Source organism: Peromyscus leucopus, chromosome 6, assembly GCF_004664715.2.
Source record: "Peromyscus leucopus breed LL Stock chromosome 6, UCI_PerLeu_2.1, whole genome shotgun sequence".
In the NCBI taxonomy this organism is placed as follows: domain Eukaryota; kingdom Metazoa; phylum Chordata; class Mammalia; order Rodentia; family Cricetidae; genus Peromyscus; species Peromyscus leucopus.
Genome location: NC_051068.1, coordinates 13,077,383 through 13,093,942, shown reverse-complemented (window position 1 = coordinate 13,093,942; position 16,560 = coordinate 13,077,383). Strand labels below are relative to the sequence as shown.

Below are 16,560 nucleotides of genomic sequence, written 5' to 3'. Positions count from 1 at the left end.
AATAGTAGTGAATGGAGTCTTCAAAAAAGATAAGTTGCCATAGCCCTAGAACCTGTGAATATCACCATGCACAGGGAAGACAGGGCTCGGTGGGTGATCTGGAAAGAAGGGGAGTCTCCTGTGATGTTTGGGAAAGCCCTGATTGCATTCCAGGCAGCTTATAAGATTGAAACAGGGAGGGGAAGGGCTGAGAGAAAAGAGGCACCGTGACCATAACCCACCTGAAGCCCCTGCTTACAGGAGGGAGCAGGCAGAAGACCTCCCTAGAGGGTGCAGAGAGAGCAAGCCCACCACCACTGTGGCTATGAGCCTCTAGCCTCCAGAACACTGAGTGTCTAGCTTTCTTTTTTGTTTCCAGAGCTGAGGACCGAACCCACGGCCTTGCGCTTGCTAGGCAAGCGCTCTACCACTGAGCAAACCACTCAGTTTGTGAAAACACATTTTTGGCTGCTCTAGAACACAGAGCCAAGCAGACTTGCTAGAAAATTCTCTAGTATAGTAGGAAGAAATCAAGCAATTCCAGTTTGCCTTTCATAAGAAGTACTGGATTTCTTCTCAGCCTCCTGTACAGTGATTGGGAAGCTGTGCTCTACCACAATGACTCAGAGTTCACACCGGGCCTGAGACTATTACACAAGAATCCATACGTAGACACACATTCATTTGAAGCCATCCTAGACTGGTTGACTTGCTGCCTGAAAAATACTTTGAAAACACTTTTCAAGGCGCTGAGGAGATGGCTCAGCTCGGTCAGTAAAATGCTTGCTGAGTTCCGACCCCAGCACTCATGTGCAAAGTCAGGCCTGGTGGTGCACACCTGTAATCCCAGCACTGGGGACGAGGAGAGAGGAGCGTCCTCAGAGATCACTGGCCAGAAAGAGTAGGCAGGAAGAGAGCCTATCTCAAACAGTAAAATGGATGATGCCCTAGGAATGGTACCACACGTTGACCTATGTACTCTGTGTGCACACACAAAACACATATACGGACACACACACATACTCACCTGGTGTGCACATACACGTGGAATCCTTTGGAACTCTAGGGAGCAAGGGAAGAAAAAGAAAACTGCTTCTGCTTTTGTGCCCCATGATGTCAGTAATACATCACCTGTTTTGGTTTATTTCAGGCTCGGCTCACCAAAGAACATCGCTGGGGGAGCGCTCTGCTCTCCAGGAACCATTCCTTAGAAGAGGAGTTTGAAAGAGCAAAAGCAGCGGTAGAGGTAACTCTTAAACAAGAACTCTGCACTCCAAGTTTCTGAGGGTGGCATTCAAAAATCTCAAACTACAGAGAGATGCAGAGGAAATGGAACTGTGGGCATGAGAAAAGCAGGAGGATAGTTGTTGGGATGAGAGTGTGCCAGAGAACCTTTGATTCCCCACCAGGATGACAGGAAGTGTCTGTGCTTCTACTGGTTCTGTGATCAGTTGACGATGCAAGTCTGGAGCCTGGATCAGAAAGCACTAGCGAGGCTAGCCTGGGTTCCATGGATTTGTCCAGTGGAAACCCATCTCAACCAGCACCATTAATCCTTAGTACTAGGTGTCCAAGCACTGTTAGTGAGTGGAAAAAAATACTTTAAACACTAATTTCTCACTGTTTCGTCTTCTAATGGAGAGAGAGGGGAGAGAGGAGGAAGGCCAAAGGATAGAAGAAACAGACAAAAAGCAGTTCTTGCAGGTTCTTTTACCCGGTTCCCTCCTGGCAGAGCAGGCAGGGTGGCTCGCAGATGTTGGGCGCTGATCGCAGCCTCCATAGCTGCTCTTTGAGCATGGAGCTTTGTTCCTAGACTCGAGCATGATCCTGTTAATACCTCTGTTGCCACTGATGATTTCAATCTTGAAACTGCAGGCACTCTTGGAATATGCCTCACTTATGCAGCCTTCTCACCCCTAGAGTTCAGATGAAATGATTATATTAAGGGTGGTCTTCCAGGAACTCTATACTCAGGGTGCGGGAAAAGCCTATTTGCAATTTAATGTTACCAGGTTCTGTTCTGGGAAATCATCTCAGCCGTGATTCATAGCATTCAGAAACCCAGTAAGAGCATACTTTTATCTCCCCACGCCAAAATTGTTAAAATTCCCTCTTTAATTTTAAACTTCTCTAATTTAAAAAAAAAAAAAGCTAATGAATATTTTAGTGTTCTGAGCAGGAGCCACTGATGTAGTTAGTCAAGACCAGCTGTGTTCAATCAGGTTGCTCAAATGCATGGAGCCTGTAGCTTAAATTATCTTAATGTAAGTTTTTCAGTTTTAAGAGCTAATTTAAATATATCTATTGAGCCCCTACTGTGTGTGGTACACAGCAGTAGCTCTCAGACTGCTATTGAGACACAAAGAATCTTGGGTCAAGAAAGACATTAGCATTTGGTCTCATTTGTAATGAGAAAGATAATGAATTTAAACCCGAAAGACTCCACAGTGGAATTGATTGACAAGGAAAATGTACTTAAGTACATATTCATTGAATTGAATCTGAGTTTGGGTCATAATCTAAAAACCCCTCTATCCTACTAGGAAAATAATTTTTTTTTAACTCTTGACAAATTACTCCTGTTTCTACCTGGACAAATACAAATAGGGGCAACCTCCCTCTTTTCAAGAAAACGCATTTCCATCTTGAAAGCTACTAATTATCCACAGGCTCTTTCTTATAATGAAAATGACATGACAGAAAATTTCTGTGTTGCCTGGTGTCGACTTTCCTCACTTCCATCCACCTCTAAACAATACTCACCTCACTTCACCAAACTGTCTTTTGCCTTCCCTGTCTCTTGGTTGTTATTCCAATGCATCCCTTGCAGCTACAGGACAACATCATGTCGGTAACCAGTCTATACCTCAGTGCCCAACCTCTGTGGCTCTGTATCACAGCTCCCTGGAGTCTGTAGGTTACTTTAGTAGATTCATTTAACATGCATTCCTGGCTGCCTACAGTACTGGCTGCTGAACTAAGGGCTAAAGACAAAGGACCCAGCCTTAAACAACTGCAAGACGATCACAGGGAGCAGAGGACCTTCTGCTGGAGTTTCATCTGTGAGATGAGGGCTTGGGCTTCTCCTATCCCAAAACCCAAAAAATTCATGCCTTAAAATAAAAGGAGTGGTAGGGACAGGATTCCCAGCTAATCAGAAAAGTGAGTGACTTTCTTCAGCCTGGTGCTGAGAACCTTCCTTAAGGACTGAAAAGAGATGGTAGTACCAGAGGGATAAATAGTTGTGGAGAAAAAATGGGGGAGGGAGGTATTTACACTAAGCTAATGTTAAATTGGGCCTATAAAACCTCACACATCTGCGGGCTTTTGGACTCCACACGTCACTGTTTCTCAGAGTATTATCTATATTCATGGCAGAAGACACAACCTCATCCCTTCCTAGACTCCCCAGCTCCCCAAACAGTCACCTTGGGAGTGAGTTCAGCATATGAATCTTGGAAAAAATGCCCAAATTGCAGCAGAGCCTGTGTGCCCAAATGTTCACAGTGTTTATTCTTGGATGGCTGCACTTGGGGGTAAATCATTTTATTCTATTGTCTTATCTGCATTTTTCTCTAGCCTGTGACATTGCTAACTGGAGGGAGTCTTACAGTGAGATGTAAGATTCTTAATTACATTTTTATTTAGTGTGTGTGCATGCACATGCATATGTGGAGGTTAGAGGACAGCTTGACGGAGTAATATGTTTCTCTCCTTCCACCATGTGGGACCTGGGATTGAACTAGGTCATCAGGTTTGGTGGCAGGTTCCTTTACCCACTGAATCATCTCACTGGCTCCAGAACATAAGATTCTTAAAGGAAATTGAGGGTATCAGTTGGTAGAATGCCTGCCTTAGATTCAGGAGACCTTGGGTTCTATTTCCAGTACTGCATTAACCAAATGTGCTAGTACACACCCATAATTTCAACACTCACATGCTGGAGAAACTGGAACTCAAGATCCTCCTCAACTACATAGCATAGGAGACTGTATAAGACCCGGTCTCAAGGGAAAAGACCAATTGTGAATGAGGTCTGCCAGACTGGGAGAGGTTAGAGAGGATAATGGGAGATGTGAATATGATCACAGCCCATTATACATAGGTATGAAATTGTCAAAAATAAAAGGTAAAAAAAAATAAATAAAAGGAAAACTGGTGCTGCTGGTTGTTTCTTGAAAGGCAGTTCTAAATACGAGTAACATCCAGATGAAGGGGACCAGAATATGTATCTCAGTGGTTAAGAGCATGTACTGCACTTGTAGAGGACTGAAGTTCAGTTTCCAGCACCCACATTAGATAGCTCACAACTGCCTATAACTCCAGCTCCAGGGGATCTCATGCCCTCTTCTGGCCTCCACGAGCACCTGCACTTGCCTAAACATAGCTCCTACACAGACACACATGCATACACATAATATAAAAAATAAATCCAATGCCTTTTAACCTGGTTCCTCTCCACCTGGTCCTTCTCCACCTGGTCCCTCTCCACCTGGTCCCTCTCCACCTGGTCCCTCTCCACCTAGTATCACTCAATCTGGTCCCCTCTCCACCTGGTTCCTCTCCACCTGGTCCCTCTCCACCTGGTTCTTCACCTCCTGCTTCCTGTCTGTCTTCTGCCCTTCAGTCCCACCCCTAACCTGAGCTCTAACACACCAAGTTTATTATCCATGTCTCTACTTGCTATTTTCTGTGGGTGCATTCCTCTCCCAGGTCCTCATGAAGTGGGGTCCTTCATGTTACTCACACTGTAGCTGAAGTGGCAGTCCCCTAAAAAGCCCATGTAAATCCCATTAACTGTTACATTGCCAGGGATATTCCTGCTTTGCATTTATCATTGGATCTGTCCTACACATTTTTGGCTGTTACATATCTTTTTATGTAAAGTGTGGCTTCCATGAGAGATGATGCTTTCTCTTGTATTTTCTATGTGAAATATAAATTTGCCTGGTGCTTCTTCATTGACTTGTGTCCATACTTGTGATAGTTTTCATTGTCAACTGAATACATCCTAATCATCTGGGAACAGGGAACCTCAACCGAAGACTTGTCCAGATCAGATTGGCCTATGGCCATGTCTATAAGAGATTGTCTTGATTGGTGGTTGATATGAGAGGGCCTAGCCCACTATGAGCAGTCCTATCCCTAGGCAGGTGAGTCTGTGTAGTATAAGAAAGCTAGCTGAGCATGAGACAAGGAGCAGACCAGCAACCAGCACTCCTCCTTGGTTTCTGCTTCAAGCTCCTGCCTGGAGTTCCTGCCCTGACTTCCCTCAGTGATGGACTGGCAACTTAGAAACATAAGATGAAGTAAACACTTCTCTTCCTAAGTTGTTCTAGTCATTCTGTTCATCACAGCAACAGAAAGCAAACTAGAGCACAGTTCCCCAATATCTTCTGGAACAATTCTTGGTCCTTAGCATATGCTGAGTGAAGGGATGTCTGTGTTGATCACCACATGGGTAATCCTTCCTTCTATCTGTTTCCTGTTGTATATAAAGTGTCGTATAACCTTCCACTGTAAGAGCAGCTTCATTTTGATGCCGTTCTTACATGACTCACGGCCACTTAAGGACTATGATGAACTGTCCCCTGTGGTCGTCTCCACCTCAATAACACAGGAAGTGCCAACCAATCACTCCATGATGTAGCACAGGCATAGTTTATACTCACACTGGATAAACTCACTTTTCCTTGTATTAAGACCTAAACCTGTGATTTCGCTCATTTTTAAGATAAAATGCCCTAGCGCTAGAAGAAGAAGAAGAAAAAGTACACTGAAGAGCAGATGCACATTTATTGCATCTATAAACGACCTACCAGCCTGTTAGTAATTCAAAGGCTGGCACTGTTTGAGGTCACCTTGAACTACTCCTTCTGGCGATGTTTCTTATGGGGAGACGTTTTCCCTCCATCTCCCATCTTTCCACTGAAGAAAAAAGAAAAATGCAAATTCACTTCTATCTAAAGTATCATGATTTTCAAACAAAGAGCTGGTGTTTTTCTTTTAGGCGTAAAAAAATATGCATCTTCCCCTTGTGAAAGGAGGAGGCCCTTCCTCTACGCTTCCTTCTGGATTTCTCACAGCCACCCTCACCACTGCTGTCAGCTGCAGTGGGTACCTAGGATGGATGCAGAGAGGCACAGGGAAGAGGTGCAGAGAAGGTGCCCCAGGGGCTCTGGAAGGCCTGAAGCGGCCTCCTAGGAGCAGAGGTCCCTGGAGAGAGCCATTCTGCAACTGTGGAGGAGAGAGAAGGTCACCTGGCAGTCAGCACCCCTCAGCCATGAACCGAAAATACCTCCTTCATCACCATCGGCAGGCCGGGAGCGAGCAGGGCAACATCTGGTGTTGTGCTTAGCTGGTTAAGGTGCCTCTTCCACTTTGAGAATCAATTAGAGTAGAAACAAATTCATCAAACATGTTTAGATGTGGGCAAAAGCACCAGGAAATTGAGCAGGACCATCCCTACCCTTAGGGAGGAACAGGGTGAAGAGCCAAAGTTCTCTATGGGTTAGAGCTAGTCCAGGGCGGCTTATTTTATGTCCTAGTGATTCACACAGCCATCCCCACACCAGCCTTGACCAGACCACACCTCACTCCCTGCTCTTGGTGCTGGTCAGAATCTAGGAAGAAACAGGCCCACAGATGCTTTCCTGATAAACAAGTGAACAAATCCACAGTGTGCCCCTCTCCTGGGCACCTCTTGTCTAGATAGCTTATGACAGACTCCAAACCCTAAGTCACAGAAAGTTTTGCCCCTGGTATTTGGCCATGTTCCACTGAGCTAAAATATTATTGCTGTATGTATCTTACACGTTTTAAGCATGTTGTCGCAGATCCATTTTACCCTCAGGAGATACTCTTCTGAGCAGATTTTGAAAAGAAATAATAAAATATGTGAGTGAGGGAAACCAAAGTACAAGCAAGGGAAAGGGTGCCATCAGAGGCTGGGATAGCCAGTGAAGTCTAAACCCCATCTGGCTAATGAGTTCAGAACAACACATTCTACCACAATGACATTCTAGACCCCTAAGGTCCTCCAGTCCCATAAACCTGTTCTATCTGAACATCTCTTAGATGCTTATGGCTGTTTAAAATGTCTGTGACTTCTTTAAATGTGGCATTTAGTTCCTCCTTAGTGTGGGCAGACTTAGTGACTCACTTCTAAAAAGGTAGAAACTGTGGACTGAACTTGAAGCTCACATCATAGAATGCACCATGACCTCCTCCGTACTTACTCTCAAATAACACGATCTGTGGGAAACCCAACCACCATTTCACTACATTAGCCCAAATAGTGAGACGCAACAGCTCTCTACCAACAGCTGGCCAGGGACTGAGGCTCCTGCCTCAGTCCCTTGTATGTAGGTTCTCCAGATCCTTGGAGCCTTGAATGATTGTGGCCTCAGCCAACATCTTAATCCCAAATTCATGAGAGATCCTGAGCAGAACCTTCCAGGTAGCTACTTCCAAATTCCTGCCCTTCAGAAATGGCATGCTATGGTAAAGGCTTGTTTGAAATTGCCAGCCACTGGGATGATGTAAGAAACAGCAGCTATCGATGACATCACTCTGCTTCCTGCAGTTCCCAGCATGGCCTGATTGATTTCTCTCTCCCCCTTGTCCATCACCAACACATTTCAGTACTGCAAGACTGGAAGGCCACATGTAGCACAGAAGTGATGTGTTCTTCCATTCTCGACTGGGAATTTTCAAACTATCTCCTCGCTTGTAACCTGTTTTCTACTTGGCCTGGTTGATTCCCAAGACAGTGAGTAACAGAACTTTGTGTGGCAACCTGGCATTTGTCCCCCCATCTGGATCTGGATCAGGCACCCATTTTTTCTGCTATAGTTTTGTCTGTCACAAAGGACATGTCCTCAGGATAACTTCAAGTTTGAGGTTAATGCTCCAGTCAGTAGCCTATACAGAATTGGACAAAGTAGCATATACAGAACTATTAAAAACACAGGTAGTGAAAGAGTTAATACTAACTGGCAGTCTCTTGGTGGCTACCCTAGGGTGAATGTTTGTGCCGCCAACACCTAAATGTGTATGTTCAAACCTAATTCCTCCATAGGATGGTATCAGGGAGAGGGGCTTTGGGAGGGAGGGAGGGCAGAATGACATGGCACTCATTAATGGCATCAGCACCCTGATACAAGAGCCCAAAGGAGCTGTCATGTCAGTCTTGGACTTCCTGGCCAGAGCTGCAATGGCTGTTCATTAGGTCCACTATGAGTGGCATCATTTCTAAAGAAGGCTGAGTGCTGGGATGGTGCAATCAGTAATATACTTTCCTTGCAAACATAAAGAACTGAGTTCTAATCCAGATGCAGAGACACAGAATTTTAATCCCCGTGCTGGGGGAGGGGGATGGAAACAGGGTGCGAGTCCAGATTCACTGGCCAGCCAGCTAACTTACCTAGAATGCTACAGGCCAATGAGAGACCCCGTCTTAAACAACAGAGAAATAAAATAGTTAAATGGTGCCTGAGGAATGACATCTAAGGCTGTTCTCTAACTTAGACACACATATGCACGTGCACACACACACACACACACACACACACACACACACACACACACACCTGCACACATGTGAACATTCAGAGAGAGAGAGAGAGAGAGAGAGAGAGAGAGAGAGAGAGAGAGAGAATGAGCACCAAGAATGTGACCTTTCTCTCTTTAGATTTGATTCGGAGAGGCCATATTCAAAACAACAAAGTAGCTAAACCCTGCCTCAGTGACATAAGCATAAAAATGCTGTCCTGGAATTTTATTTTTACTGGAAACTACTTGCTTTGTATGTACTACGGGGCCTCTGAAACAGGAGATGATTGAACAGAACTGGAGAGTGTTCCCAAATGGCTTTTCTTAGTATAGGATTGTGTGAGGATGTGCTGACTCAGATGCCCTCCTCCCAAGGAGACTGCCTCCAGTGCCCGCTCAGGTTTCCTCTAGCTTCCTCTGAGGGCATCTCCTCTTTGAAGCGACTGGAAGGGATTAGTGGATTAAACACTCCTTAAATCCTTCAGACTTAGAGTCAATATCCAGGAAAGACCTTCTGAAGATCTATGAAGACATCCTCTGGGAAGTTAACTCTTTGAGAACCTGGGGCTTAACTGTCTAAGAGACAGGTTTCTTAAGACTTAGCTCATCATGTGAGTGTGACATGCTGCCCACGTTAGGTCACATAAAGGTGAGGTGTGAAGTCATAGGGAGATGGCTAAAATTCCTTGGCTCACACGCTGAAAAATTTCCTTCTGTCTCATACAAAGTTTTAATTTCTAAAAGCGAAGGAGTATGAAAAGGAGGGGCTTGTGATTTGGATGGACACATGAAAGTATTGCTGAATTCATAGGTAAGCGTTCACCTAAAAGGATGAGAGATAGTCTGGCCTTGCTCTAGCCCTTCAGCGTCGGAGAAATGGGCACATCCCACAGTCCCACATTCTCCCAGTGCCCCTGCTGTGCTCTGTAAAACTCCATCTTAACAAAGTCTTTAGCTTGCACCATCCTAACCAAACCTCAGGTGATCTACTAGACTCACCACAGACCAAAAAACAGTCTGGAAAATTCCCTAAACTTAAAATCTGTGTCTTAGACTCTGCCTTCCAGACATGAGCTCATCTGCAAATATTTACTAAACAAATGCACATACAGCAAGATGACCATGGGAAGGCAGACGTGTCTGAGGCCCTCGGAAGGAACTAACAAGAAATTAACTTTTGTTCCTTCCTTCCAGACCGTCTCCAATCACCAGAGAGCTTAGAAACAGGCTGGAGTGATGACTCAGCACTAGCATGAGGATTGGAGTTCAGATCCCCAGAAACCCCTCCCCCACCCACCCCAAAATAATGCTGGGGTTACAGCTTGCCTGCAATTCCAGCCTCAGAAGGCAGTCCCGCAATCCTCAGGGCAGGCTGGCTAGCAAGCTCTGAGTTTGATTAATAGACCCTGCTTCCTAGAAAAGGGTGAAGGAACAATTAGAGGATAATTCTCAGCATAACCTCAAACCTCCACATGCACACACACCATGTGTGCCCACACACATGCAAACATGAATGCACACACACATTTGTATGCCCACACACATACAAACATGAATACACACACACACACACACAGAAAGGGGGAGAGAAATAGTTTAAACCATTTGTGGCCAGCTCTGTACCTGGGAATCACATGTTAAACTTAATGTGAAGAAAAGCAAAGAGCACAATAATGTACATGGGAAAGCCTCCAACAGGACATGGTGTTGGTTGTGATTTCATCTGAACCACATGGGGCCTCAGCTTTCTCGTCACTAAATTAAATTAGGTTTAGAATTAACTTGCTTTATCCAATTAAGAGGAAAATGAATTAACATTTTATTTTAATAACTGTGCATCTATTTAAATATATCCTACAAAATACACCCACAGCTTTCAACTGGAAACTACACAGATATCATCAGGCAAGGCTAGAGTAAATTCTGCCCATGTAAGCAAAAGACCTGCATTAGGTACAAAGTGGATTAAGCATATACAGTCATATATAAACATGACAAATTTGTAGTTGGGACCAAGTGACTGGAGTTTGGGGAAATGAAACTGTGACTTATTAAGTGCAATTATTCTAGTAACATGAGTAGTTCATCAAGATTCACCCAAAATGCAATGGCTCAGACCGACCAGTTATTTCTTTTGAGTAGCAGAAGTTGGCTCTATCTGGAGGATGTGACATGACGACAGCACAGAGGGTCCCAGGTTCCCGAGTCCCTGGGTGACTCAGGCCAGAACCCAGGGCATCTTGGAAGAGGCTGCTCCTCCTTCTAACGCCCTCTAGCCAAAGAAACCATCCTTCATGGGAATGTTTTGTTCTTTGTCACACTCCATAAGCTGGCCTTTCCCACCAGGCTCCACCTCATTGCTCAGCAAAAGGGCATGTAAACCATCCTAAATCCACAGGGCTCAGGATAAATGTGACTGTCAGAGGAGGTGGGCCACATGCTGTGTGGCCATCCAGCAAGGGCAAAGCAAAAGTAGAGCTGTGGCCCAGGATCTGAACTCTCGGTGCACATCCAGCTTTCTACTTCCAGGAAGCCTGCTGAGCCCCACAAGGACCAATCCTAACTTTTACAAAAACTAAAATTAATCCATAACTTGATTTCTGGACATTAAAAATGAGTATTAGTTTTCATTGGCTATTTTAATAGTTTTTTAATTATCTATAAAGAATGCAATAATAATTACAGCCATGGTGTAACCCCAGTACTTAGGAGGTAGAAGCAAAAGAATCAAGGAGTTCAAGGCCAGCCTCAGCTTCATAATGAGTTTGAGACTAGCCTGGGCTACCTGCAACTCTTTCAAAAGAGAAACAAACAGTGTATTGATGATAACTAAGTACATTGTTTGATTCTTTTTTACATTAAATTCATTTTAACTAGGGCTATAGAGATGGCTCAGTGGTTAAGGGCACTTGCTGCTCTTCCAGAAGATCGGAGTTCAGTTCCCAGCACCCACATGGCAGCTTAAAACCATCTTTAACTCCAGTTCCAGGGAACTTGATGCCCACTTCCAGCCTCCATGCACATCAAGCATGTATGTTGCACACATGTACACATACAGGCAAAACAACCATACACATGAAATAAAAATTAATAGATGTATGAGATGATATATTACAATTCATTATGAGTGTGTACTATTGACAAGTTAGATGCATTTGCTTATGTGACAGGCTTCTCCTGGCTTTTTGAAATGTACAGTGAATCTCTGGCATATAATCACACTACTGTGTGATAGGGCATCCGAGCTCTTTGCTCCCATCTAACAGTAACACTGAACTCATGGGCCAGCTTTTCTCCTCCCCTCCCTCTCCTCCTACTGTTGACTGCCTCTGGTAACCACCATTCACTCTGAGCTTCTATGGGGATCAGCTCTTTCATGTTCTGTTTATGAGTAAGACCAGGTGTTATTTGTCCTGTCTCTGACTTCCTCTCCTTAACAGAATGTCCTTTAGTTCAATCCATGTTGTCACAAATAATAGGATTTGTAATCCCTTTTGTAGCCGAATACTATTCCATTGCACACATAGAACCACATTTCTTTAGCAGTTCATCAGTTAATGAACAGTCAGTGATTTCTGTTTCCTGTTATTCTGAGTGAAATGGGGTACAGATGTCTTCTCCATGTGCTGACTTTGTTTCTTTGTGTATATGCTCAGGAGTGGGATTTCTGAGTCCTACAATTCCATTTTGAATGTTTGGAGGAACCTGCATACTGCCTCCACAATGGCTGTCCTCATTTACAGTCCCATAAGCACGGTGCACTGGTTCCCTTTCCTGCCTTCTGACTAGTGCTTGTTGTCAGTGGTCTTATGGGCAACAACCATTCTTACTGCTGTGAGGTGTTATATCATTTTGATTTCAGTTAGTCACACTAAGCATATTTTCATGTACTTGTTGGCCAAGATTTGCCTCTCTTCTTTCGAGAAGTCCCTGTTCAGATATATTGCCTATTATTGTTTTTTATTACTATGTAATAATGTTTTACTATGATCTTTGCACACATGTGCATAGTGTATTTCTCTTACTTACTCCATGACCCTCTCTCCTCATACTTCTGCTGATGCCTTTCTTCCTTCCAACAAGACCCTCTTCCACTTTCATGTATTTTTGTGACTCATTTGGTTCTTACAGTATCATGAGTGAGGGGCTATTTACAGAAGTATGAGCAAGCTACCCAGGGCTACCACACTGAAGAAAATGCCCTCCACCACCATCCATTGACTTTGCCTATACATCATCAGGGAAAGGTGGGGCCTCATGAGTCTCACCCCTCCATGACAGAAGGTGGACAGGCTAATAGTTCAGGAGTAGAACAGCTGTGACAGTCCTGAAAGACAGCATTCCACAACACCCCTCCCTTCCTGTGGCTCCTACGTTATTTCCAGGCCTTCTTCTGCCATGTCCTTGTGCTGTGGAGTAGGTGATACAGGTGTCCTATTGGGACAGACACTCAGCAGTCACTCATCAGAGCATTTTGATGAGTTATGAGCCTCTGTGATAGCCATCACCATCCACTTCCACAAAAAGAAGCTTATCTGACCAAAGCTGACTGCCTCACTAACCAATGGCATAAACTCAAATATTCAGAAGGCAGATGACAGGCATGCCACGTGCATTCAGCAACACAACAGCAGTAGCTTCCTCACTGGGGTTCATAACCTTCCTAACTACCAACCTTTGTCCAGGTGTGTTAGCTCCAGTGGAGTGGACATCAACTCCAATCAGAAAATGTTTGGTTACCTCCATAACAGTAACACCACTATTGCACCTGTGGACACACCTTGCTGGGAGGCCAAACGTATAACACACAGGGGACCACAGATGACTAAGAGTATAGCAATTCTCTTCCAGTGTCCTGCATATAACCCTCCATCACTAGAAAAGCTAGCCAACAGGGTGGAAGCTTCCAGATCAGTTCCAGTTTGGTTTTTTCATGTCCTACAACCAAAATGTATGGTGTCTTCAGCAATAAGGTCTTGCCATCTCATTTCAGTATATTGTGAATTTTAATTAAGTTATTTGAGGGTTTATTGGTTTTTTGTTTGCTTGCTGTTGGGTTTTTAACAGTTCCTTGTATGTTCTAGATCTCATTTCTTATCAAGTATATTCTTTGCAAATATTTCCTTTTTTCTTGTAGATTGCCTTTTTACTCTGTTGATTGTTGACTCCACTGCTCAAATAGAATCCTAACTCATTACAGTGTCTGAAATATTCTCATGTTTCTTTGAGCATTTTCCCATTTTCAGTTGTCTCATTTAACTCTTTAGTAGTGAAGTTGCTTTCCATAATTATTAAAACACTGGGACCTCACTTGACTCTCCCTTGTAGGACACCCAGCTTTCCAGTTGTAGGACACTGTTTTTTGGGAAGACCCCTTTCACAGTAGACCCCTTTCACAGTACGTACTCTCAGCATCTTTGTCAACCATCACCTAGGCTCTCTGTTCTGCTCCTTTGGTCTGTATGTCTATATTTGCATTAAACTGTGCTATTTCGATTACTCCAGGTTTATAGGATTGTTTACCTATTAAAACAGCCCTGTGCATTAGATAAGGTTCAGAAGGCACTGGTCCTTCACTGCTCCTGGCTTCATGGATGGACTGCCACCAGGAGGTACAGCCTGCCCTGAGGAAGGGTCTCCCCACTGCTTTTTAATCCTTCTTGGAAATATCCTCACAAACCCATATCAAGTAGACACAATTAAGCACCATGTATCTGATCCCTAGATCTACCACCAAGTTGGTGATTTAATTGGCCCTATTCAACTCAGATCTGAAATTCTGAAAACTTCTTTGAGCGACTACTCTAGAAAGAAATCTGGAAATCTCTGTGTTCAACCACTTCTCAGGCTGACTCCCATCATGATGGTCCATGAGTCTGTGATTAAGTCCAACCTTACGTATTAGCTCTCAAAGAAAAATCACTCCAAAACCAGCCTGGTGACATACCTCTTTGTCTTGCAATCATTTCAATCAGAACAGATTTCTTTCTGTCCTGAATTCCTGCTGAAGCCATGAGGAAAAAGAGAGTACTAGCCGTGATTATTTTTGTTGAATTCATGGCATGGCCTTCCATGACCAGCTCCTGTCAGTTTTCATTCCTCTGACTTCTCATAGCAAATCTTCCCCTAACAAGTCTCTTGGGGATAAACAGGACATGCAGGTGTCCAACAGCTGCACTGCCCAAAGTGTGTCTTCTGCTTTCTTGCAAAGTTCTTCTAGATCTCTGTCCTGGGACTTCCTCACAGAAGTCTGCAGTGCATATTGTCTGCGGTGCTTCAGAGTTCCATTTCCCCTGTCGTTCTTCAGTGAGTTTTCTCTTTTCTTGATATATGCATCCAAGCTAACAGATTTCAGCAAAAATAATCATGAGGAACAAGTCACAAGATGAATTCTATATAGATGTTCAAGGTTCACCTAAAACTAAAAAAAAAAAAAAAAAAGTATGCCATTCACAAATTCTCATTCTGAACATTTTAGTTTGATGCTCTTTACAGTTCTACCAAGAATCATTACAAATGTATGACCTGAGCCAGAACGGTTTTATTTTTACTAAATAAGTGTCTTTATCTCTCAACACTAGCTCCCAGGACACATTTGTTCTTTGTATGTTTATAGCCAGTGTGCACCATTCTGATGTCCACGATGCCCATTAGTGTACAGACAAAAATAGAAGCACTTGTCCGTCCTGTCCAGGACTGTGGTGACCCAGCCCCAACTTATGTGTGACAATAACAGTGGGTAGACAGCAGCTCTGAGAGTTGCTGCTGCACATAGTAGTGTTTGTGACCTATTGTTAAAATGAGGTCTGCTCTGTAGCACTGCTATCCAGGGACCCTGTCACAGTTGGCACTTGGAGTTCTTTCACAGATCAAGAGCTTTTTCCATAAACTCACTAAACCACAATGACTTCCAAGGGACATTTCTAATATGACTTGAATCATACTGCATGCCATTCATCTCCCTGGCACTATTGACATTTAATTATATAATGCTAGATGAGATCACACAACCCCAGAAAGAAAAAAAAAACTGCGAGTTCTCTTTCATAGGCAGAATCTAGCAAATAATATGCATATATAAACAACTGTCACGTGGGTACAGTATTGCATGCAAAAAAGAGAAGAAAGGCTAAGTATAAGGGAATAAGGAAGGACTGAATTCAGGCAATGGGCTTGAGTTTATATATAAAGCAAAATAGTTCTCTAATTTTAGCTCTGTCATGGTTTTTTGGGGGGTTGGTGGTAGATAAGTGCATAAAACATATTCAACATTGAAAATGTAAAATTTAATGTGAAGCTCCACAACTTGCATTCCAAATGCCTGTCTAAGTGTGTAGAAGTTCATTGGGTTGTACAGACTTTGTGTCTGGCTAATTTTGGTGTGAGATGTTTTTATAATGAAGTTTATTACAAGTCAAGATAAAATAAAACCCATAAATAGATGAGCAATATATTTTCAGGGAGTTAGTAGCATTTTAATAATGTAACTACATAAAATAACTACAGGAGCTGGTAAGATGTACTTAAGATGGTACTTACTGCTAAGCTTAACAACCTGAGTTCAAACCCCAGGACCCATGTGACAAGAAAAAAGAACTGTCCATCACAGGTTGTCCTCTGACCTCCATATGGGAACTGTAACACATGGGCACATTCACATCCTAAAAAACTACATTCCACAAACCAACCCTAAAGAAAATACTTGGACTTCTTCCTTTCCTACTTGTATCTCTTTTATTTATTTCTCTTGTCTTATTGCTCTAGCTAAGACTCCAAGCACTGTAGTGGATAGATGAGGTGAGAGTGGGCACATTTCTCATTCCTGATTTTAAAAGATATGATTTTGCTTTTCCATATTTAGTATAATTGGCTAAGGATTTTTTTGTCCATACGTCCATTTGTCCATATGTCCATACAACCTTATTATGGTGACATATGTTCCTTCTTTTTCTGGTTTCTTCAGAGTTTTATCAGGAATGGATGTTGAACTTTGCTGAAGACCTTTTCTGAATCTATTGAGATGATCCT

At 43.4% G+C, this 16,560-nt stretch overlaps 1 protein-coding gene across 11 annotated transcripts in view; it reads left to right on the top strand.

Moving 5' to 3' along the window:
- The window catches only part of Pex5l (peroxisomal biogenesis factor 5 like), a 208,417-nt gene that overhangs the window by 161,268 nt on the left and 30,589 nt on the right, over positions 1–16,560 (top strand). For all 11 annotated transcript variants that reach the window (XM_028872673.2, XM_037206535.1, XM_028872676.2 and 8 more), the window contains one exon: positions 1,130–1,225. In XM_028872673.2, coding sequence (XP_028728506.1) covers positions 1,130–1,225 — 96 coding nt within the window. The remainder of the gene's footprint in view (positions 1–1,129; positions 1,226–16,560) is intronic.